At 43.1% G+C, this 24,605-nt stretch overlaps 2 protein-coding genes across 10 annotated transcripts; one reads left to right on the top strand and one right to left on the bottom strand.

Moving 5' to 3' along the window:
- Positions 1-23,808, top strand: GEMIN4 (gem nuclear organelle associated protein 4). Of its 5 annotated transcripts, none has more exons than XR_002780248.1 (5): positions 42-95; positions 13,115-13,676; positions 14,737-15,811; positions 16,004-16,151; positions 18,887-23,808. XR_002780248.1 is itself a non-coding variant. In XM_011359894.2 (2 exons), exons 1-2 carry the CDS (start codon positions 86-88, stop codon positions 6,373-6,375), a joined length of 3,177 nt encoding a protein of 1,058 aa, XP_011358196.1. In that variant the 5' UTR covers positions 1-85; the 3' UTR covers positions 6,376-6,565. The 5 variants fall into 5 exon arrangements, 1 of the variants encoding a protein (XP_011358196.1); XR_002780247.1 differs by having other exon boundaries at positions 16,004-16,217; XR_002780249.1 differs by having other exon boundaries at positions 16,032-20,683.
- On the bottom strand, positions 7,585-15,224 carry FAM57A (family with sequence similarity 57 member A). Of its 5 annotated transcripts, XM_011359897.2 has the most exons (5): positions 15,076-15,224; positions 14,558-14,641; positions 11,023-11,227; positions 9,795-9,890; positions 7,585-9,291 (listed from the first exon to the last, which is right to left on the bottom strand). In XM_011359897.2, exons 1-5 carry the CDS (start codon positions 15,195-15,197, stop codon positions 9,022-9,024), a joined length of 777 nt encoding a protein of 258 aa, XP_011358199.1. In that variant the 5' UTR covers positions 15,198-15,224; the 3' UTR covers positions 7,585-9,021. The 5 variants fall into 5 exon arrangements, with proteins under 5 accessions (XP_011358199.1, XP_023386305.1, XP_023386307.1 ...); XM_023530537.1 differs by lacking the exon at positions 9,795-9,890; XM_023530539.1 differs by lacking the exons at positions 9,795-9,890; positions 11,023-11,227 and having other exon boundaries at positions 9,160-9,291.
- Positions 23,809-24,605: the final 797 nt, after the last annotated feature.

Raw genomic sequence — 24,605 nt, 5'->3', positions numbered from 1 at the left:
CACCGCCCATTGTGCCGTGGCGCCTGCGCAGCACTTGCCGCCTAGCGGGGGAGGGGCGGTCCGTGCCGCCTCCAGCGACGCCGCCATGGACCTAGGTGGGTGTCTCGGCTTCCTTTCCTCTGGCCTGCGTCTGGCAACGGGCGACTCGGGTGGTGCTGAGCTGGCTCTGGCTAAGGGAGACCCTCGGGTCCGGGAGGGATTTTTGAAAGGTTGAGGTGTCCTCCGAGACCGGGGGTAGCGAGGCCAGACTGTAGCCCGGGCCGCGCAGCTCCTTGGCCAGTCTCTTGCCTCCTCCAGCCCCTTTCCATGTTAAGGGCCAAGCGGATGTAAAGTTAAGATTTTCTGAAAGTGGAGAGGGTTCATACACTTGCTTTGGAAAATGCTCGGCTCGGAGGACGCCAGGGGATTTCCGGGTGCCCCGACGGTCTCATTCAACCGCTGGTAAATTCTAGAGAAGGATCTTATGCTCACGAGGTCCTCATCGATAAAATGGGGATGCTAATGTTTCCACCTCACAGAGATTTGGGGAGTTTTCGTTAAGATTACGTGTGTACAGTGTCCCCGTACGGTGCCTTGCGCGTAGCTAGCGGTCACCAGCCTAGCAGTTGTGGGGAGAGGTTGCAGCAGTGGAAGTGGCTGGCACGTGCACCTTGATTCAGAATCCTCAAAGTTTCAGAGGAGGGGAGGAGGAGCCGGTATGAAGAAATCGGTGGCTCATGGCCCAGCCTCTCAACCTTTGGGACCTGTTTCTAAGGGGGTAAGATCAGGAGACTGCTCTGGGAGAGCTGGGGTGAGGCACCCAAAAGTGTACGGGTAATACTAGGCTGTGGAGAAAAATTCTGGTCCCTGGCCCCAGCCAGCTTTTAAGTGATGGAATTGTAAGAGTTTGGAGCCCGACAGCTGTGGAGATTTGTGTCCTGGCCCAACAACTTTGTTTTTGAGCAAATTGTTTCTGAGTCTCAATGTTCCATCTCTAAAAGAGAAATAATATAGTTCTCAAAAGTTGATTTGAAGATTAAAAGAGATCTTACATGCATACTGCTTAGTGGCCTAGTACAGTGCCTGGCACAGAGTAAGCACTTCATAAATATTGAGGAGTGGGCACTCACAAGCACCAGGTAACCAGTAGTGATAAAACGCTTGGGAATTACCCAGCTATTAACTGGTCCTGGGACTTATTTAAGTGGCATATGGACGTCCTTATAGTCTCTGGAAGGTAGGTGTTGGTGGAGGCCAAACATCTCGGCTGAACTGATAGTGCAATAAAATTCAATTTACAGAATCATAGAGAACATATTTTGGTGCCTTGGAGAGCATGAGCTGGAAAGAAAGTCCAGAATTCCTAGAAAGAACCCTCAGCAACTAACCCTCCCTGAAGTGGGCCTCCTCCACCAGGAGCTAAAGTGGGCTGCATAGAAGTCCTTATCCCTTGGCTTTTTGCTGCTTCTGTAAATGGTTGAAGGAGCGGATATTCTTTAGTCTGCTGGAATCAGAAGTCTGTTAGCTCCTGGCCTGGGAAGATGGGTTCTTGGGTCATGAGGGAGTGAGTAAGGGGTGGCATCTCTGGATGAGATGGTGAGCAGTGTTTGTAGTCTGATTTAGTTTCTGGGTCAGAGGAAACACCTGAGAAAAATCTATGTGTTTTCATGTTTCTGAGCTGGGGGAGGCAAAGAATAGTGACAAGATTCTGGTCCTGCCAGCAATGGAAAGGTTTGGAGAAACCAACATTTACTGAGCCCTTCATCAGGCTCTTTGTAGCCTGATTCTTATTGTAGCTGTATCTTATTTAACCCACAGCATCCCTGGGAGATGGGATCAAGAACTAACAGTGAGCCCTAACCCACTACCAAGGGCTTGACTATATGTTATTTGATCTTCACAACCATTATATGAAGTCTATATTATCCCCACATATGCAAAAGGGAGGCTCAGAGAGGTCATCTGTCCAAGATCACACTTCTTTTAAATGGCTAAGCTAGGATTTAAATCCATGTCTGATGCATTCCTTGATAAGTGTTTGTCAGTTCATGGCTCACTGAAAGAAGGACTTTTCTTTTTTAATGTAGTGCAGTATTTCTTCTATCAGTCCCTTGGTTTTTACCAGAGAACCAGGGCCATGAGTAGCTTGTTCTCCTTGATGGAAGGAGCTGTAGGTGAATTGTTTCCTGAAAGGCAGAATGATTGAAACCTGTTCGCAGGACAAGGCTGTAAGAGGAAACAGAATGTAGGGGTTGTCTGATTGTTTCTGTGCCCTCAGTCCTGGGGCCGTGTGCCTCCTTAGTCTGCATCATTACTTAGCAGCTCCATTGTCATGTCCTGCAGTACAAACTTGGTGATCCCTGCAGTTTGATACCGTCCTTGTGCTATCTGTCTCTAAACCTTTCTTCCCCAAATCCTCTGTTGGCCCATCCTTTGCTGGAAGGTTTAGCCTCAGTAGGCCAGCTTTTCCTGCAGAATCTCGTTCCTTTCATTGGTTCCAGTGAACCCTCTGGGTCACATTTCAAGGCTGACTTTCCTCCTGAGCTTCAGCCCTGCATTTCCATTGCCAAAGGATATCTGTACCTTAATGTTCTACCTCAAACTCCATATAACCAAAACTGAACAGCGCTCCCTCTAGACCTATTCTGATTCTCTTGTGTTCTCCATTTCCAATGGTCCCTGTTGTCTTCCTAGTTCCAGGTTAGAGAGCTTAGGGGTCCTTTCTTATTCCTCAGGTAAGTCTTTTTGACTCTAGCCCTGCTGTGGCTCTTAGAACCATCCCTTCTTCCTCCTCTCCCACTGATCCTGTTTAGAACCTTTATCTCTAACCTTGATCATGACAGCCAGCCTACTGTTATCCCTCCTAACCTCTGCTTACTACTATTTTTTCCCCCTCTTTAACTCTGCCCCCCCACCCCACCCCGCCGACTTCTACCCCCGACCCATGGATGTTTTCATTTCCCCTTAAGAACTGGATCTCTGAAGGCAGGGTGTCTCCTCCCACGTGCTCGCAGCATGCACCCAAGGCTTGGCACACCTGGGGACTGGCGCACCCGGGCGTGGCACACCCGGAGTATGTATGGTCAATGTCTCCACCTGGGGCGCGAACCCAGGACCTTCTGTGTGCAAAGCAGATGTGCTAACCACTACACTATGGAGGCACCCCCTGCTTACTACTATTTTGAAATTTTTCACCACACTCTATTTTATTCGGCTTCTCTCTGTGCAGGACCCTTGAATATCTGTGAAGAGATGACTATTTTGCATGGGGGCTTTTTGCTGGCTGAGCAGCTGTTCCGCCCCAAAGCATTGGCAGAATTGACAAAGTCTGACTGGGAGCGTGTTGGGCAGCCCATTGTAGAGGCCTTGAGGGAGATCTCCTCTGTCACAGCATGCTCCCAGCCCTTTGCCTGGAAGAAGAAAGCTCTGGTTATCATCTGGGCCAAGGTTCTTCAGCCCTACCCTGTCACCCCTTCTGACACTGAAACTCGGTGGCAGGAAGATGTATTCTTCTCAGTAGGCAGCATGATCCCTACCATCAATCACACTGTCCTTTTTGAACTTCTCAAGTCCCTGGAAGCTTCTGGACTCTTTATCCAGCTCTTGATGGCCCTGCCTACCACCATCTGCCGTGCAGAACTAGAGCACTTTTTGGAGCACATGGCTGTTGACACTTCTTCAAAGGATGTGGCGTTCTTCCTTGATGTCTGGTGGGAAATGATGAAACACAAGAGCAATCAGCAGGACCCCTTGCTCTCCCAGTTTAGGACAATGGCCCATAAGTACTCCTACTCTTCAGATGAGTTCTCCCACCCTCCAAAGAGGTTTAAGTCAGACCCAGACGTGTGTCCTACCATGCCCCTGTTGGCCATGCTGCTCACTGGGCTGAAACAAATCCAAAATAGTATCCTGTGCCCCGGGATGAAGTGTTACGCATTAGCCAACTTGGCTGACATGCTGACCGTGTTTGCACTGATGGAGGATGACCCTCAGGAAGTGTCTGCGACCATGTATCTAGACAAACTGGCCACAGTGATCTCTGTGTGGAATTCGGACACCCAGAACCCATATCACCAACAGGCGCTGGCAGAGAAGGTAAAGGAGGCAGAACGAGATATCAGCTTGAGCTCGATGGCCAAGCTCCCTAATGAAACGGTTTTTGTTGGGTTTGAGTTCATGCGTAGCCTGCTGCAAGAGTGGGGGGAGGAGCTGCAGGCCATGCTCAACAGCGGCCAGGGGATGAATTATGACAGCTACCGGCTGTGTGACAGTCTGACTTCCTTCAGCCAGCACTTGAAGCTCTATCTGGATACCACTAGCTTGTCCAAGGAGGAGAGGCAGGTGGCCTCTGAGCTGGCAGTGCATGTTGGGGACTTCCTGAGGAAAACGAACAGGGTGCTGAACAAGGGCTTGGAGAAGGACATCACCGCCTCGATTGCCATGGCCGTTATTGAACAGAAGATGGACCGGCACATGGAAATGTGCTACATTTTTGCTTCTGAGAAGAAGTGGGCCTTCTCAGACGAGTGGCTAGCCTGCTTGGTTAATAACCAGGCTCTCTTCCGAGAGCCAGACTTGGTGTTAAAGCTGCTAGAAACAGTGATGGAAGTCAGCACATCAGACAGAGCCATTCCCAGATCTCAGATCAAACAAGTGATCGACTTGATTCTGGAATGTTACGCAGATCTTTCACTACCAGATAAAAATAAAGTCCTCTCAGGGGTCCTGCTTTCCTGGGGTCGAAAGGGTCTCTCTGAGCAGTTGTTGGCTTACTTGGAAGGGTTTCAGGAAGACCTGAACACAACTTTTAACCAGCTTGCACAGAGTGCCTCTGAACAGGGCTTGGCTAAAGCTGTAGCTTCTGTGGCCCGCCTGGTAATACTGCACCCGGAGGTTACTGTGAAGAAAATGTGCAACATGGCTGTGGTCAATCTCGGCACCCACAAGTTCCTGGCTCAGATTCTTACTGCCTTCCCTGCCCTCAGGTTCATAGAAGAGCACAGTCCAAATCCATCCACCACTTTCGTGGTGTCATGCCTCAAAGAAACAGTCTGGACAAAGTTCTCTACACCCAAGGAAGAGAAGCAATTTTTAGAGCTCCTGAGCTGCTTGCTGAGTCCTGTGAAACCTCAGGGGATTCCAGTTGCTGCTCTTCTTGAGCCAGATGAAGTGCTGAAGGAATTCGTCCTACCCTTCTTGATGCTAGATGTCAAAGAGGTGGATCTCAGTCTGAGGATCTTCACCCAAACTCTCGAAGCAAATGCCTGCTTAGAGGAATATTGGCTCCAGACCTGTTCTCCATTCCCCCTCATCTTCAGCTTGTGCCAGCTGCTGGATTGCTTCAGCAAATACTGGCAGCTCCCCAAGGAGAAGCGGTGCCTCTCTTTGGATGGGAAGGATTTGGTGATCCATATCCTGCAGCTCCTCTGTGAGATCGTTTTAGATAATGCCGAGACTTTCTCCCCAGACACCTGGATCAAGTCTCTGTCCTGGCTCCACCGGAAGTTGGAGCAGCTAGACTGGACTGTGGGCCTGAGACTGAAGAACTTCTTTGAGGGACACTTCAAGTGTGAGGTGCCAGCCACACTTTTTGAGATCTGTAAGCTTTCTGAGGATGAGTGGACCTCCCAGGCCCACCCTGGGTATGGGCCAGGCACAGGGCTTCTTGCTTGGATGGAGTGCTGCTGCATCTCCAGCAGCATCTCTGAGCAGATGCTCTCCCTGTTGGTGGTGGATGTGGGCAACCCTGAGGAGGTCAAATTGTTCAGCAAGGGCTTTCTGGTGGCCCTGGTGCAAGTCATGCCCTGGTGCAGCACCCGGGAGTGGCAGTACCTTCACCAGTTGACCAGGAGACTATTGGAGAAACAACTCCTGCATGTCCCTTATAGCTTGGAATATATTCAATTTGTTCCTCTGCTCAACCTGAAGCCCCTGGCCCAGGAGCTCCAACTCTCCGTACTCCTCCTGAGAGCGTTCCAGTTTCTGTGCAGCCAGAGTTGTCGTAATTGGCTTCCTATGGAAGGCTGGAACCATGTGGTCAAACTCCTCTGCAGCAGCCTGACCAACCTCCTGGACTCAGTTAGGTTGATACAATCCGTTGGCCCTTGGGCCCAAGGACAAGAACAGGACCTGACCCAGGAATCCCTATTTTTTTATACCCAGGTATTCTGTCATGTTCTGCACATCATGGCCATGCTCCACCAAGAGGTATGTGAACCACTCTACGTTCTGGCCTTGGAAATCCTCACCTGCTACGAGACCCTGTGCAAGACCAACCCTTCTGTTAGTGCTTTGCTCCAGAAGGTAAATGAGCAGCGCTTCTTAAAGTCCATCGCCGAGAACATTAGCCCCGAGGAGCGGCGCCAAACCTTGCTGCATAAGATCAACAATTTCTGACCTTTGTAGATCTGAAAACAACTGGGTCTCCCTTGGGCGAGTTCTCTAGGGGCAAGAGCCTAGAAGCATAAAATTTTCAGTTAAGTGAAATTGTAACAAGCTCAAAAATATATGGCAATAACAGTAAAGAAAATAGTTTCTTAGGTATTTATAACATACAAATTATAATAAAATTCTGTTTCATTTTGTATCTTCTGAGTCTTCATCAATAGTCTAGGCTTAGATATGCTGAAATTGAGCTCAGCTAGAGTCTTAAAGATCAGATCAAGCTGGAACATGTTCATAACTAGATTTCACCATCCTAAAATTTGGTAAGTAAGTCGAAGGATGAAACCACCCAAGTGGAAAAGTTATAAGGTACGAGTGTTCTTTTACATTGAAACTCTCTTCAAGAGTCATTTAATGGTCTCTTACAAAGGGCAGCAATTAGGAAAAGAACTCTCTTCTGCTACCAATTGGCTGTGTGATTTGTATGCCAGAAAGCCCTATGCCACTTTAAGGAGAGGATTGGACTAAGCAGATTTAGTGTTGGGTGGGGGCAGATTTGTGACCTCAAGAAAATGGCTGGCTTCCGAATTGAAGATACTGCCATACAGCTTTAACTCCATTTAGTGGATCCAGTAGGGGCTGTGCTAAAACTAGGTCTGGTAAACAGCAGAGGTGTGTTTTGAGGATGTGTAATTATCTTCTGCCTGGAAGGGATTGTCGCAGTTTTGGAGAATGACTGGAAGCAAGGAATGGTGTCTGCAGAAGCATAAAAATGTGAATTTAAGGTGCCCAGGTCATACTGCAAGAACTGGAGCCCAGTATGAGATATTTAATTTGGAGGCAAGAAATGCAAAGGATATATATACCCCATTACCCTCATATCCATGACCTCACTCAAAATGGGGCATTATTCAGGTTCCCTCCCCCACCTAAAGTGGGCTGGCTCTGGGGCCTACAATTTGAGTTTTCACTCTCCCAACTCCTAATTGGGATTCACCTAAGAAAAAAAGAAAGGACCTAAAGTTATGTGACCATTGTGCTTGAACACTAGGACCATGAATCACAGAAACATGTTAGGGTAAGATATGAGGTAGGCTCTCCTGGATACTCAAAGCATTAAGATATCCCCCTCCCCCCAACACCCCATCTCTGCCAGTTACATGTATATAAACATGAACCAGAAACTAGCACACAAGCAGCCAATCAAGTCTGGTCAGGGGGTGAGTCTTATGGAAGTTGGTATTGATGTACTTCACAAATGAGAATAAGTTGGGAAATATTAGTGCAATTTGATCACCGAGGGGTGATTTATAAAGATATTCCAATAGTAAACAAAACAAAATTACAGCATTTTGCCTTTTTTTTTTTAAATGGCACCCATTAAAGACAGTCAAAATGAGACACATATTCAGTACTTTAAAAACTCATGGACAACAATGAATTAAAAGGCACTTAAAATCTAGTTTTTCACTACCACTTGAAAAAAAAAACTACGTGGTAGCAGTTTCTAAAACCCATCCTAGTTGATAAGGAATGATTAGTGTTGGCACCAGAGGCTCCCACTTGCAAATGGTAGTGAAGGAATCAGTCCACAGGACATATTTTAGCCAGGGCTGTCTTCCACTCTTGCCCTCCAGCCTTGTGTGGCCAAATGGTGGTATGCCCACATAGGAACAGGCTTTGGATCACAAGCTCTGGTTTATCAAGAGGCAGTCTAGATGAGACTTCTCATGGTTTGTACTACAGAAATCCATTTCCACTTCATGTGAAAAGGATAGTGTCAAAGAGTGAGATTACCCAGTAAGTAGCTTGGTAGCCACCATTTCACTTTACCCCTATAGTTCTTAAGAGCATCCTAAGTGTGTGGATATGGGGAAAGCTGGGCTTAAGGAGATATGCTAAAAAAGGAATAGTGTTTGTGACTATTTACAGCAAACTCAAGTTTGACACTGGTCTTACCAAATTGGCCTGCAAAGTTGCTGACCTATTGGCCTTCCTAATTCCTCAAGTGCTTCAGGTTCCCATTCCTGCCTCCTGCCTCCACCACCACCACCACCAGTGAGACATCTGACTGGAAGTCAGTGAACAGAATTCAACGTTGGCACATGGATGAAAGGTTGAGGCAAAAGACCAATGGGTTATCTAGTAAACAATAAAAAACTACCTACCCACACAATTTTCCCAGGCCAATATAAGAAATTATTTCAAGACCTAAGTCGTCACTTGCTTCCGCTGGCCCAGTATGTGTGGATACTGCCCTGAGTGTTTGGAAGGTGGGTAGCCACCAATATTAGAGCCAGGAGAGTGCCCAGACACTTATCACCCTGGTTGACCTATCTCCACAACCCATGATTCTACCTCCCAGAGCCCTTGAGAGAAGACCCAAGGAAGGATTCTTGGGCTTGCATTAAAACCACCTTGCTGTCAATGAAGGTTTGACAGGATCCAATAGGTGTTACTAAGAAAAAAGTGCTTTTGCAAAAGGGCAGGTTAGAAGAGGGAGGTATTATGAATATTCTTTTGAAAAACTCATACCCATCTGGTTATCAATACCCAAAAGGCTCAGGCCACCCAAGGTACTATTTGGTCCATGGAATACTGAGTGGAGAAGGCAGCCAGGATGAGGAGGCACCCTCACTGCCTGACTCCTTGGAGCAATTATCCATCCTTTTCAGCTGGGGGAGTGTCAAAGAGCCGGGCTGCCTTCTTGCACAGCAGAGAGAACCAGTAGATCTGGGGAGCCACGAGGAAGGCATTGGCCACATTGCAGAAGAAAGGGATCTTGAATGGCACTTGGAACAGGCTTAGTCTCTGCTGTTGGCCATAGGACCAGTACATGAAGGGGAAAAGAAGGATCCGACAGCTAAAGAAGGTGGTCAGCGTGAGAATTCCGTTCACCTTGTACAAAAGGGTGTGCTGCTTCTTTAGCTGCAAAAGAAGAGGAAAAGAGAATGCAGGGTCACCAAGAGGTTGGGCCATCAGGGAATGACTAGCCCAAGTCCCACAGCAGTAAAGGCCAAGTGTCTAGCTTGGAAAAGATGATTGGGCACTGCCACACACACAAATGTGTGTGTGTGTATATATATACACACACATATAATGTATATATGTATATGCATATAGCCTCATAAGTTTTCCAGTAATGATGTTGAATTTGACCTAAGCCACCCAACTGACAGGAGCACAGGAACAGTGGATGAAAAAATCCGTGGCTAGAAAAACACACACACATAAAGAACTGTATCAAATTTGAATCAAACGTACAATTTTGTCTCCACTAGCTTGGAAGACCAACTGACCTTTAAGTCTGTTCAAGGGTCTCCTATCCCACTATTCCTAGCACTAAGAGATTTCTCCAAACCCCACGATCTGACAAGGAAAAGCAGAGTCCGTATCCTCCGCACTATTTCTGCCATTTTATCCATACATGCCTGAATCAGAACTCTGCCCAGCGACACAAATGGAGTGCTCAGTTCTGCCGTGAAGATGCAGCCAACAAAGAAGTCCCCCAGGTCTCCCCTAAGCCTCTGTAGATGAAAAGAGGAAAAAGGAAAATAAGACATGGAGGCTAAGGAACCACCAGAAGGAAAATTCTAACTAGGGCTGTCGAAAAGGGTAACCATGAGAGACCATGGATAGAAAGGGAAATGCTAAATGGATACGTGTAGACCCATGTAACACTCTGCTGCTTCCATAGCAATGGCACTTTGCTTGTCAAATACCTAGGATCCGAAGGCAACTTCAGATCTGCTGATTGCATCACACACCAAGCTTTTTCTGAATTTCAATGTCAGCCAGAAAGAACTCTGCAGCCTACTTTTGGGTATCTAACTTAGTCATGCCAAGGGCACTTAGCCAGTACAGTTCAACAAAATATGTGCCAGGCCTGGTGCTAGATGTTAGGGAGACTTCTTAAAGAATGTACTGCACTCTACCTCTACTTTCATCTTTTCAAAAAAGTAGCATAGCATAGTAGAATAGCACCACTTAGTACCACTGAGTGAGGTATGTAAACTCTTCGAGCCCCAGTTTCTTCATCTATGATAGAGGGCTAACAATTCCTGATTACTTCTAATCATTTCTAATTATTAGGAGAAAGCTATGAGCTTTTAAATCAAGCGACTGTCACCTGGTAGGCACTCAGAAATTACTAATTTCCTCTGTGCCTTCCCATCTCTCTTCCTTGTTAGGGTTTTTACGGGAAAATGGATCTGGGGAGAAATTAGGAGGCTATTTACTTTGCGAGTGTCCTTTTGTGACATCAAAATAAAGCGTACAGTAATCTCTGGCACTGTAGTAGAGCGAATAACCAGCTGACTGAGCTACTCTCATTTTTTAAAAACAATTTTTATGTCATTTTGTATTTTATATTTTTATATTGTATGAACTAAAGACAGAACCTTTGGCAAAGGCTAGGGAATCACAAAGGGCTGGAGGGTTGCTGGCAAAGGAGATCACAAACATTTCAGATTTAATTTTTCTACATGATTTGCCTGGGAGATTTAACTGCAGAAGTGCTATCATGAGGAGACATGAGTGCAGTAGGGAAGCAAAGGAAAAGGGGGCAATCCTGACTCCTAAGTATTGGTCAGGATACCCAGTTCAACAGGAGAAATGAGTGACCAATGCTGCTGGTGGCTATGTCCTGGGAGGCCATACCTGTGTAACTGGCACTAGGACCAACAGAATGGCCATGTGGTGCGTGATCATGAGGCGGTTTTTACTTAGGAAGTTTCGAAAAATGGTGAGGGAGTGTCTGCGGTTCGGTTCTCTGGTTCGGTACCATTCACAGAGGTACATGGCGTAGATGTCATAGACCATGTATGGAATCAAAAACCAGACATATTCTCGGGCAAGCCAGTGCCTGAAAGAAAGCATATGAGTGGTCCATGAAATAATTATGGATATCAATTGCCAAGGCTCAAAGCTAACTTCTCAAACACATTCCCTTCAGCTTTGTATTAATCAGCTCTTTTTACTCCAAATACTTTACAATGAAGATGCTGAAACTGATAAATAAGGATAGTAAACAATTTTCTGTAAATTACAGAGCAAACGTGCAAGTGTCAAAGGCAGAAAGCAGGAATTCACTCAACACCATGTGTTTAAGTGACTAGCTGTCACTATTTGCCTGACTTAGCTACTCAATTGTAATGGATTTTCTGGCATTTTGTGATATAAAATGACTAATATGGTTATCTATACCAATGATTCAACAGCCCCACCAAGAAACTGGTTTGGAAAGTGTCCCAAATCCCAATCCAATATTTCCAGTTTAGCTCCACTCGTTACTCAACAGTTGGGAGTTTCCTCTTGCATCTGCTTGTAACCCCACTCTAGGAGTTTCTGGCAAGCAACCCTGGTCATTTTCTTTACAGTTCTATGGCTAATCCCAATTCCACTCTTTAAGAAAAATATGTCTGGAAATAAGCCCGGAGCTCAAGAGTACCTTACAGCACTCGCATATCAAAAGAGAAGGTGGGACAAAAGACAGTGTTCCTTTTATTTGTCTAAAGGGGTTGAATCAATATTTGCTGAGTGGAAATGATAGTTTATCACTGCCCTAGAGCCAATTAGAAGGAAAGTCTGTAATTTCTATAATTTAATTCCCAAATGATAAATCATAATTCTGCAGAAAACTCATGAGGAAAAAAACACCTAAACTGAATGTACTATACTGGAAAGGATCAGAGTCACTAAATCAGCAAATTTTCATTGAGCATCCATGTGTTAGATAGAAGAAACAATTTAGTTTTATGGGTCTCAGTTTCAAACTACTGTGAAAATCAGAATCACCTGCAATGCTTGTTAAGGACTCCACCTCCCAAAGACTCTAAGTGGTTTGCTCATAGCCCTGAAATCTGTAGTTGTAACTTTGTCTCAGGTGATTTCCTAAGTAGCTAGTCCACAAACTGCAACATTGGGAATATACTCTGTAAGAGTGCCCTTCAAGTTTCTGTTCCTGAGCACTTACCAAAGCATAACTCAAGAATGAATAAACAAAGAAACAGGCAAACAAGGAATGGCAAAGAGTGTGTGTGTGTGTGTGTGTGTGTGTGTGTGTGTGTGCGCGCGCGCGTTACATACATATACAAATGAATGAATTAGTCAAGTTCCATTTAGGCAAAAAGATGCAATCTTAATTCTACTGCCCGGCTATGGTCTTCATCACTTTCTTGAAACAATTCCAAGTTAAATGACTATGAAGAGCTACTAAAAGCTGAGCTGGAATATAACTGGCCACTCCCCTTGAGTGGAATCTAAGGTTTTAATATTTTGTACACAGTACCGATTCAATAAGATCTGAAATTGTGGCTGTTTGGTAGAATTCTCTGAAGATTTATTAGCAAGATCTAGATTATAATATTAACTACCACTTGCCTGGGATTTAGCTTTCTTTATAAAATGAAGATAACAATCCTTGACTTACTTCCCTGACAAAGTTATTGTGAAGATTAAAAAACTAAAAGTGTGAAAGTCCTTTTAAACGTAAAAAATACTATCCAACTACAAATGCTTAAATTAAGAAAATTGCCTAGAGCTGTCCTTTTAGAGATCAGGATCTCTTTAAGAGTCCAATAAAATCCTTGGCCCTACACTACATTCTGCATATAATTTGAGGGGATTTATAGGTACACCTTCGTTCCTATCTATAGACATCCTACATAAAAGCATAAAATGAAAAGGCATATAATAGAAAAATATTTGGGTGTATAAGAGCCTAACAGCTGTTTTTTTTTTTTTTTTTAAGAGATGATCTAGGTGCCGTTAGAGCATCCATGTGAAGATGGAGGGCACAGAAATGAGTCTGTCTCCATTTTGCAATCAGAGAATCTAAGACGTAAAGATACACAAAAGAAGAACCTGAAAACCAAAACTCAGGTTTTGCTACACCATGCTCAAGCCACTAAAACACACCGTTTCTAAGAAGAAAACACAACAGTGGTGCTGTATAACTGAAAGTTAATAGTGTATAAATATCCTTTTCTGAACTGTATAGCTGCTTGCCCTCGTGTCAGCTCAAGATAGTGCTGAGGAGCCACATTTATCTTAATATTTGCAGAAGGGACTGGTTTTAAGTTTAATCTGACAAACCGGAGCAGTGAGGGAGCTTGCCTCATGATCACAAAATGCTCGAGTAAAATAAAAATTGAATCTGGCCAAGCAAATGCTATTAGCGTTTGGTGTATGCAATCAAAGTCACTTGACCTGTCTCCTCTCAGCATCCATAATGGATTGTTGAGAACTGGTTTTGTCTACAAAGAGGCATAAGAAGATAAGCACGAAAATCATGATGGCAAGATTAATCCCAGGTAAGATGCAGATGCTATGTGCAGGCCTCAGTGTGACAGATGACCCACTCAGGTCCTTCTCCCATTCCAGTCTCAACAGGTGAAAAGAGAGACACTTTGCAGAGTCAGCATGACAAAAAGATCAGGCTCATACTTTCCCTATATATTTGACTAGAGCTCTTCAATTTAATAGGGAGAAAGTAACAGTGGTTCTAGGAAGACAGGTGAAAAAAAAAATGGCTTCGAAAACAAAACACCACCATTGCTCAGGTCTAAATATTATACAAAGCAGATCACCCTGGTCTTTATGGTTTGTTTCACTAGATGCGCATTCCCTGATGGGCCTCTGAACTGAGAGCTCTAACACACATACAAGTCAGTTTTCTGGAAGCACTAGAAACCTCTTCACCACCTCTAGAAAATCCAGAGGAAAGACAAGAGCAGCATTTGTAAGGAAAGGGGTAGTGGATTTGTTCCTTTCCATAGGAAGGCTTTGCTAACCACACTGCACATATCTTCGCTAACAAATGCTCCAGAGGAGGACCCCAGTGAGATCACTTAAAAGAACCAAAAGCCACACTCTTGCTTCTGAATAATTTTCCAAGTTCATAAAGAACTTGGATCAATGGACCATACTGTCTTCTCACATGCCACCTTAGATCAGGTTTAGACTCTGTCATTCTCTAGCATTTCTTCAATTTACTTTCTCCTAAGGTAGCCATGCTGAAATAGGTAAGGAGAGGAGGCGGGCACTAATTATGATGCCCAAATTTTCCCATTAATCGGCTATCCAATAGCATGTGCTGATAAAGAACTAGTGCCTGCGAGCCACTAAAATGTGCAAACTTCGAAAAAGTTCGGCACTGATATTTGTGTTTCTTTCACCTGGCATTGGATGTTACCTGTCGGTGACCACGTTTCTACAGGAGCAGATGATGACGATCCCTGACCCGGTGGCTAATATAGCCTGCGCTGAAGAAACCACCCTAAAGAGCAGCAGAAAAAGAAAGGGGTGGGGGGAAATCAGTGCAGTCCCATGGACAGAATAAAGCCAAAACTCTTCAACCTTACTTTTCTTTAGGCTGCCAGCGCCAGGAAGAAATTAGTAGGGCCGCCGCCGCGCTCCCGACCCCCAGGGCAGCTAGCAGATGTGGGGAGCAGGATTCCTTCCCCATCCTGACCAGCGTGGACAGCCCTTCGACCTGCTCCCCTCTCCCTCCAGGACAGGACGCACAGGGAGTTCCCAGAGCCCAGGCCAGCGCCGCAGAGAGGGGCAAGTAACCAGGAGGCAGCCCCCTCGCTTCCTGTCGCCCCCCCCTTTCCGCCCTCACTCCACGCAGGGCAGGGCGCAGCCGGGTCGGGGAGCTGTGCAGCCCGTGCGCGGCTGGGTGGGGCGGGCGGCGCCGGCCTCGCAGCGTACCTGGTGCTGATCATCACGCAATCGTGGTCGGAGCGTTCGGGCCACGCGCGGCGCAGCCACCAGGTGCAGAGCACGAAGAGCCCCGCGAAGAAGAGTGAGCCCCAGGCCAGCAACAGCAGCATGGGTGCTCAGGGCTCGGCGCCTCGCTAGGCGCTCTCGGCAAGGCTCAGGTCGGCTCCGCGCGGCTCCGAGACTGGCGCGGCCCGCCCGCCCCTATTTCTACCCTCCACCCTCCACCCCCGCCTGGCCAGTCGTAACTCTGGCAGTCGCCCAGCCCTGGCTCCAAGCCTGCAGCGCCACTCTCCGCGTGACCAGGCCGGCGGCAGCGATAGGCGCTGGCTGGCCGGTCGGGGCGGGGTCTCGCCGCTGCCGCCCGGAGGCCCGGAGGCTCCCCCGGATTCCCCCGGCCGGCCGGCAAGCGGACCGCGGAGGCCAGCTGCTGCCCGAGCCCGGGGCTGCGGCGCGTTCGGCCCAGAGGGTTCCTAGCACGCCGACACTGCGCCCCGGACAAGCGGCGAGCCACTGTCCGCCGCCGTTCTCCGAACCGCCGCCTGGCCGAGGCAGTGGCGGGAAGGGTCGAGGCTCTCGGGACTTCTGTTCCGTCGCCTCGGACACCTCCCCTTCCCTCGGGGACCAGCGTGAAAGATGAAATGCCCTGCACCTGCCACAGCCCTCCTCTCCTCCCCTGCCCTGGGAGGAGGGACGGGGTGAGGGCAGAGCCCACCGAAAAAGCCAGGTAGGAAAATGCACTTAGTCGAGACTCTCTACCATCAGTGTGGGGCGAGCCCTCCAGGCACAAACAGTGCCTGGTGCGAATGGTGCGGTGGGCATCTCTCTTTGGGGGAATGAAGGAGAAGGCTAGTGAGCTTGTGGCAATCTGCTTTTCTGTGACCTGGTTTATCTACTGTGCACTCTTGCTTTCAAATAGGATTGTGAAGGAAATGATCTTTCTGCAGGCCAAAGATGGCTTTTCCACGTCTTGCCAACTGTTGCAGTTTCTCCAGAGGGCGTCGCTCGGAAAAACATTAAATCCTGCTACAGAATCCAGCAGTTCCTCTCTCAAACTCCATATCGCGGTGGAATTTCCTATCTATAGACTTTCTGTGGTACTGTGCGGTGCTACCTCTTGGCTTTGGGTCAAGGTACTACCCAGTCTCGGTGATTGTTTTGGTGTTGATGTTGACAATGGTTCTTATTTAAAAGTTCCCGGCCAGGTGCCCTAAATTTCAGTGGGCTGGAATCTGTTCATTTTCAGCACCAATCACATGGGCCAATACAATAACTTAAGTTTTACCAGCTTCTCTCCCTCTTAGGAGTTACCCAAGTTTTACTTTGCTTTGGTCTATATCTTTCTCAGCTAAAAAATGTGGGGAGAAATACAATTCATTTATGTCTACTGCACCTGAAAAGTACAATGGAGCTCTTCAAGTCACCATAATGCAAAATACTGACAAAAGCCCCATAAGAGGACTCTATCTGGAACAGCCCCTCTCAGCCACTTTGGGCCATGCTTTCCTCATTTGTGAAATGAAGAGGCTGAATTACAAGCTCTTTAAGTCTCTTCCAGCTCTAATTTTTAAAGATTATATGACTTTTATAAAGTAACATGATTTCTGTTAGATGCCAATTAAATTTCTCTACCATGGCAGTTACTGGTGTAGAAGCAGCTATAGAGTAAACACAGCTTTTAACATCTTCCTTTATGTTGTTAAGCTGAGGGATTAGCCAACATGTATAAGGCAGAAAACCCAAAGAAGAGTCTGAAGTTGAATTTTCCACTTAGGGCAACATCTCTAACTTCCAAATTTACTGCTAACATTCTTGGTGAGCTGAGAGAGACACTTCAGTTTGGTAGCAAGGTATCTGGCCAGTACAAAGCTTTCTGTATTTTCACATTTGCATGTGGACAAAGGCCAGCTATCCATAAACTTTCCATTCTCTCCAGAAGATCAAATCCTTGTGCATCCACTTTTTATTTCCTACCTATTTATCCCAGTCACCTTGAGCTCCAGATTTTCCAGAGAGAGGGAAGTGATTACAAGTCCTCCTTGCCTTCTCTCCTTAATGGGATCAGCAACGTGCACCAAGGATGCTAACACTATTAGGCGGTGAGAACCAATCTATACCCTATGCAATAAGTTGTTTGTGTAACTCCTAAGGAGTCTATGAGAAGAAAACAAGACAGATGGTTCACGTATAGAAAATAGCAAGTAAAATCAGTTTCCAGTGCCATATTCATGAAGTCACCAGAATGTTTAGGTTGAATCACCAGAAAGCCAACAAACATAAACATGAACGTTGACTTTTCAAGGGATCAAACCCCTGTGGGCAAATGATAAAGCCAAATAAAAAGCACCAAGCCTTTTGGACAGAAACTTCTACTCACTTTTCAGAAGCCTTGAGTCAAATGCTTTCTCTCCCAAGAAGATTTCTATTTACTTGTATCTCCAGGCAGATTTATAAATTCATTTTCTCACCTGTTTTTATTTGTATGTTAGCTCTTTGAAACAGGACCATGTCTTTTCTTTTTCCCGGGTTAGGCCCAGCACATTGTAAGTGCTCAAGAAATATTTGATACTTTTTAAGCTAATGTTTATTGAGTATTTACTATGTGCCAGGCACTATGTCAAACATTTTGCATGCATTATCTCATTGGGTCCTCATGAAAAATCTAGTATCCTCACTGTGTGTGTGTCAGCAAAATGAGACCCAGAGAAATTAAAATATTGCCCAAAGTCATTGCTGATGGCAGAGTTGGGATTTGAATTCAGTACTTTCCACCTTCAAGGTCAATTTGCTTAATGACTATACTGCTTTCAAATTTGATAAGCAAGGAGAGAGTAATTCTTTTTTCACAATGTAGTTTCTGATTAATAACCACTGTTCCTACTATTTACTCACAAATATAAATGTGTGGGTGGGGTTTATGGGATCTGGTGCTGCTGTTATTAACATCATTTTATATATACATAACTTTATAATCTTTCAAAGCAGTTTCACATATATTATCTCACTTGGTTCTCAAAGTATCCCAGTGAGTTAGGTGAAAATATTATCATTTTATAGATGAAGAAATTTAAGTGCAGAACGGTAAACTGACTTGCCACCTTATGAAGTGGCCAGTCGCAAGTAAGAACATGGGGCTCCCGATTCATGTTCCAGGGTGATTTTAACTACTTCATGCTGTAGGGTTGGGATTTAAGGAGTTTTTAATTACATTTCTTGTGTGAGTTTCAAGAGTAAAGTTTGGGTTACCAGATGTTAGGATAAGCCTCATTTACCAAATCAGAGTCTCACCCCTTGAACAGGAATTTATAAAGCTCCAAGTTTTGGAGGGCTATGATGGGATTGCTCAGTGGTTTCTTCTGCCACTGAGGTATATGATCCTGCTTTTTGGTCTCCATCTCTGTCATTACTTTCGGCTCAAATCTAGAAACCAAGAGGGGATAGGATGCAGAAGTGTCCCCATGTCTGCTCCCCAGTTTTCCAGCCTTAAACTGAAAATACTATATTTACTTTTAAAATACACAAGTGAATGTCATTGAGATATGTGATATGTGGGCTGCTATCCTTGATCAAAGACATTTTCTTATTCAGAAAAATGCACCTACATTTTTTTTTAGGAAAAACAATTTAGTTTGAAAAATGATTGAGAATCACACATGAAACACCTTCATATTTAGCTCCAGAACTGTAGAGAACTTGGATGTCTCCATCCACTCACCTACTTAAAAAAATCAGAGCAGAGAAAATGAAATGATTCTGAAATAAAAAAATTTTTGTTTAGATCTGTACTTTATTTCTGTATTAGAGACATCTGGAAGCAGAGACAGAGGAAGAAGGAGGGCAAAAAGAGAAATGCAGTGATGAGAAGAGACATGGAGAAAAAGCACAGGAAGAATATCCATTGGAAAAGACTGTTTTGTACTGGCCAGATACCTTGCTACCAATGTACAGTTATGGTGGGGGGAGGGGCAAGATACACCCTTAGGCACAGGAAAATGGACATAGAGATACAGACCCGGAGACTGGAATTCACAACAAGTGAACAAAAGAAAAAGGGCTGTAAGACATAAAGAAAGATAAAATGAGGTGTACAAAGAAAAAGAAAGTGACAGCCTTCTATGGAACATCATTCTCTTTAGGCTAGCATCAACAAAAGCCATATTACATTTGAAGATACATGGCACAAATAAGGATGCAACTTGTTCTTAGGACTTAGAATGTGGTGAGGAGGAAATTAATGGCCTCTTTTTTGTCCTGCATTTTGCATTCCATAAAACACTCTATCAATATGGTCTTGCACTGATATCTGTATATGTGTTTCCTTGTAGACTGCATACCTCTGATGGGTAGATAGGGCCTGTGGGTCCAGGAGGCAGCCATGGCATACAGCACTGTGGTCTAGGATTACAGGACCTGAGTTTCAGTCCTACTCTGCTATACATAAGTTGTGTGACATGGGACAACTATTTAACCTCCCTGTAAAATGGGGATTCTTCTACTTACCTTGCAGGGTGACCATGAGGATTAGATGAGATAGTTTCAAAAAAATATATGAACTATGTGCTGGGCACAGGCCAGGGACTACTTTTCTTTATTTTGTTATCTCTGCAGCATAGTTACTTGCTGTTAAGCTTCTGAATAAATAGCCATTGGATTGAAGATACCCTGGGCCTGGCCTTAGCCAGCTTTCAGACTGCAGCTTCCTCAATTTTATCCTGGACTGTTTGCAAAGGCAAACTGTAAGTCTAAGAACCACAGTCACACCCCAAGCACATGGCTTCTATAAACAGTGACCACAGCTGCATACCACAGGGAAGTCCACTCTTGTACACAATGATAACGACTCCTGTCAATAAAAAACTATAATTTACACAAAGGACTGATTATATAGTATTTGCCTTTGTGTATTGCTTTATATTTTTCAAAGCACTTTCAAATACACACTTCGTTTCTATAAATGCAAAAATTTGCTTGTTTGCCATTGGTCACACCTAACTAAAAGTAGTGTGAGTTCTCAATTCAAGTTTAAAAAAATATTCAAGGACATCAAACCATTAAAGAAATTATCTTTGAAATAAGTTAGAACCAGCAAATAACTGTGAACAAATTCAGCTGCCTTCCTGAATGATCAGATCAGTCATTTTTAGTGTCTTCGTGTCTCATAAGTAATTCCATAAAAGCTTTTCTTGGCTTAATTCAGAAGATTTTTTTTTTTTTGGTTTTCTGATTATACAAGTAATATGTTAAAAAGTAAAACATGCCTATTATGGAAATTAATAATCACAATTGATGCCATCACTGAGAGATATTACTCTCTGATATTAGCATTGGTACAATTCTTCCCAGCCTTCTTTATATGCGTTTATTATATATTTGACATTATGCTTTAAATTAATTGAACATTAATATTTCACTTATAAGCATTTTCAATGTTATTAAAATTCTCAGAAACCTCATTTTTAGTGTCAAGTAATTTGATATTTGAATTATAGATTATCTTTCAAAGTCAGTTATTACTGGTTTTAAAAGGAATTCTTAACTGGGGGAAAGTAGATTTGTTCTGGCAACTTTAACCTTAAAAATATTAAGATTCTCATCCTTATTAGCACTCAGTTTCTGTCTTTAAAGTGGGCATCATAATATCTATAGAAACCCAAGCTCCTCTTTCAGTATCTAGTTCTTTCTTTTTTACAGACTGAGCTCTATTAACCTGTTTACTAAACTACAATTATGTAGGCGCCTGATACTTGTGAAGAAATGAGTGAAGGAAAGCTATTCTTTGTGAAGCTAAGACTAGTCTTTTACCAGGCACAGCCACTTTCAACCCAAGAGTTAACGTCTCAACAAAATTATAGGTGAAAACCTAAATGGCCAGAAACTAAAAACAATGCAGAGAAAGCTTTTTAGTTACAAAGACTTAAAAGTATTATTTGGGAAGCAATTATATATAGCAACAAGAACCTCAGCCTCAAGTATACGAGCACATGCCTATGTGGCAGCTGAGTGTCACCACTTGTCTGTGACTGACCTCACAAACTATTAATGGTCCGTCTAAAGACTGAATGAACTGTTGAGTTATGAGCCAGGCTGAAATAGGTTTGCCTGCAAGCAGAGCAAATTCTCATGTTGCCAGGTAACGTGACGGAGCTGTCTAGTGTAAGTCTTAGAAGGATTTAGGTTTTAAATACTATTAGTACAAGAGGAAGAAGGACAAGGAGCATTTGCTACTCAAGATTCTGCCACTTTCCTTCTGTTATGTATTATAGAAGTCCATTGTTTCTTTTTGAAGTATCTGTGGCTTGATTGGTTTGTCTTTATATGTCTTCTTCTATTTAAATTCTAAGTACCATGTTCACTCAATCTGCTGCTGTCTGACACTCTACTATAGGGGTCCTAGCCGATATAACAACACATACATAAACACTCAAAAAAGATTTTAACATTGGAAAGGAAGAAAAATAACTATCATTATTTTCAAACAATATGGTAATTTATCAAGAAAAACTAAGAAAATCAACTGAAATACAGAACAAAGTAATTGAGGTAGGTAGCTGGATAGAAGATCAATGTACAAAAATAAATGGCTTTTCTATAAGCTAGAAATTATCAATTAGAAAATTTAATAGAAAAAAAGACCATTTACAATGTTGTTTTTTTAATTTATAAAATCACTAGTTTTAGACCTAACAGGAAATATGCAAGACATAAAAGCCTAAATGGAGAACATGGCCCTAAAGGGAAGACTCAATACTGTAAACATGTCAATTTCCCCCAAATTAATCTATAAATTCAATATAATTCCAATCAGAACCCCAGCATGTTTTTAATGGACTCAATAAGCTCTTTCTAAAATTTAAGTGAATTAGAGATAATATGAAAAAGTAGCCAAGAAATATTTGAATAAAGAACACTGGGGGGAGGAGAGGAATTTACAATACATCAAAACATCCTATAAATTGTCATAATTAATAAAAGTAGAGATAGACCACAATTATTGTAATTGAAACAGTGTAGAAGAAACAAACAGATCAGTGGAACAGAACAGAATCTTGAACCAGACCAACTAAATTTAATCTGTGGCAAGCAAGCACATCATACTTGTGAGGAAATGAAGGACTATGTAAGAAAACCACAGAAACCATTTACCTCCTTTTGGAAAAAATAAAATTAGCCGCATAGTGCTCCCCGCAAATTCAAGTCCACCCAGAACCTCAGAATGTGACTTTTTTTTGGAAATGAAGTCTCTTTGCAGATATAATTAAGGACTGAGATGAGACCATACTGGTTTAGGGTTGGCCCTAAATCCAATGAGAGTATCCTCGTGAGAGACAGAAAAGTACACAGAAACAGAGAAGGTGATGTGAAGATGGAGGGAGATTGGAATAATGTGTTTACAAGCCAAGGAAGGCCAAGGACTGCTGGCAGCCACCAGAAGTAGGGGAGAGGTATGGGAGAGCTTCACCTTCAGAGCCTACAAAGAGGAATCAAACCTGCCAACACCTTGACTTCGGACTTCTGACCTTCAGAACTGTGAGAAAATAAATTTTGCTGTCATAATGCACCCACCTGTGGTCATTTGTTATGACAGCCATAGGAACCTAATACAATACCCTGCCACACACCAGACACGAACTGCAGATATATCAGAGGTTAAACATAAAAAGCAACACTATAAATGTATCAGAAGAAAATTTCGAAAAATATTTTTATAATTCAGAGGCTAGAGAAAGCTTTCCCAAACAAGGCATAAAACCCAGATGTCATATAGAAAATGACAGATTTGTGTACATTAAAAACAAAACAAAAACCAGTACATCAAAAGGTACTAGTAACAAGTTAAAAGACAACAATTTAGAAAAAAAATATTTGTACTATATAGCAGAGCAAGGGTTAATATCCAGAATAGAGATCCTACAAATTATGAAGAAACACAAATGACCCAAAAGAATTACTCAAATGATACAAACCAGAAATACACAGAAGAAATACAAAAGGCTAATAAGAGCTTTATAAGTTAATATTAAAAGACTGATAATATCAGTGTACATAGAGATACAAAGATACAGGTACTTTTTTCAATGCTGGTAGAAATATAAATATGTATTACAAATAGTATTGTTTGTAATAGCAAAAAAATTACAATTGATCTAAATATCCAGTAATAAATAAAATATTTTATGGTATGGTCAAACTATGGAATATGATATAAACATTAAAAGGAGAGACAGGTCAAAATACAAAGATCTCCAGAACATCCTGTTAAAGGGAAAAGAACAGATCACCAAATAATAAGTATAGTGAGATATAACTTATGATTTAAAAAACTATAAATATGGTTGGTACATATACTGCAATATAATCATGCAAAGAAAGGATTGGAAAGAAAAACACCAAATTGTTAACAGTGTTTCCTCTGAGAAGTGTATATATATACATGTGAGTTTTGTGTGTATATAGGTTGAGGTGAATTAAGAGTGACTTACATTTTCCTGTGTCGTATGAGTTTTTCCAATAAAAACAAGTCATTATTACATAAATATAAAAGAAAAGAAAAATCATAATAAGCACCTAGAAAGTACTGGCTCTGTTAAACCCGCTTAGCTTTCTGTAGAACATCGTTCAGTGTGTACATGCGAGTATTTTGAAATATAGTTAGAAATTTGTTAAAAGCATTCTGCCTTGAAAAATAACATAAAAGGTGATATTATTAAAAACATGATATACATATAACGTGCTTTGGGTGTCATTATTTTTTAAAATGTCAGTGTCCTGTAAGCTCTTGGAAAGCAATGGTTTTGATTTTTCCAAGATTTTTCCCTGCCATAACAGGACCTAACTCAGGAGGTCAGAGAGGCAGAAGAGTAAAAGCAACATAGCAGACTTTGGTGTCAGTCAAGCAGGCCAATACTTAGCTGAGTGACCTTGGCTCCTCATCCTGCTTACTCTCCTACCTACCTCAAGGATTATGGTAAAGACTAAGAAATAACATAGATGAAAACATTTAAGTTATGCAAATGCACTGTATTGTATTAGTCCCTAAAACCACTATTGTTTAGCATAGTGGATTATATATACCCTTAAAAGCTAAATTCTAAACTCAACAGATAAATGCCTAAGCAAGGACAGTGAAGGCAAAGAAAAAGGAATTGAGAATAAGCAAGTAAAGATTTTCACTGGCAGTTGACAATATGTACCTGACACTATGGGAAGAAACCCAGGTGTGAATATAAAAGATGAGGAGACTAATGATGGCTGTGAGAGTGGTCTCTCAAAGCAATGAGTCTCAGTGGAGGATTGGGTGGAGGAAGCGATCAGAATCTTGAATAATATTTAGGAAATAAAACTTTTTACCGGTTTTCTGATGTAGATCTTAAAAAGTTTACCTTGACAAAACACTGTTGGCTGGTAGAAAATGGATATCAATTATGTATCAGTGATTGTAAGATTGGAGGGATGTATCAGTGATTGTAAGATTGGAGGGATGATCACACCTCTTTTCAGAATATTGTGTGTGGGAGGGCTGT

This window comes from Pteropus vampyrus, unplaced genomic scaffold (genome assembly GCF_000151845.1).
Source record: "Pteropus vampyrus isolate Shadow unplaced genomic scaffold, Pvam_2.0 Scaffold50, whole genome shotgun sequence".
In the NCBI taxonomy this organism is placed as follows: Eukaryota; Metazoa; Chordata; class Mammalia; order Chiroptera; family Pteropodidae; genus Pteropus; species Pteropus vampyrus.
Note: the sequence above shows the minus strand (reverse complement) of the source record. Positions and strands in the feature narration are given on the sequence as shown.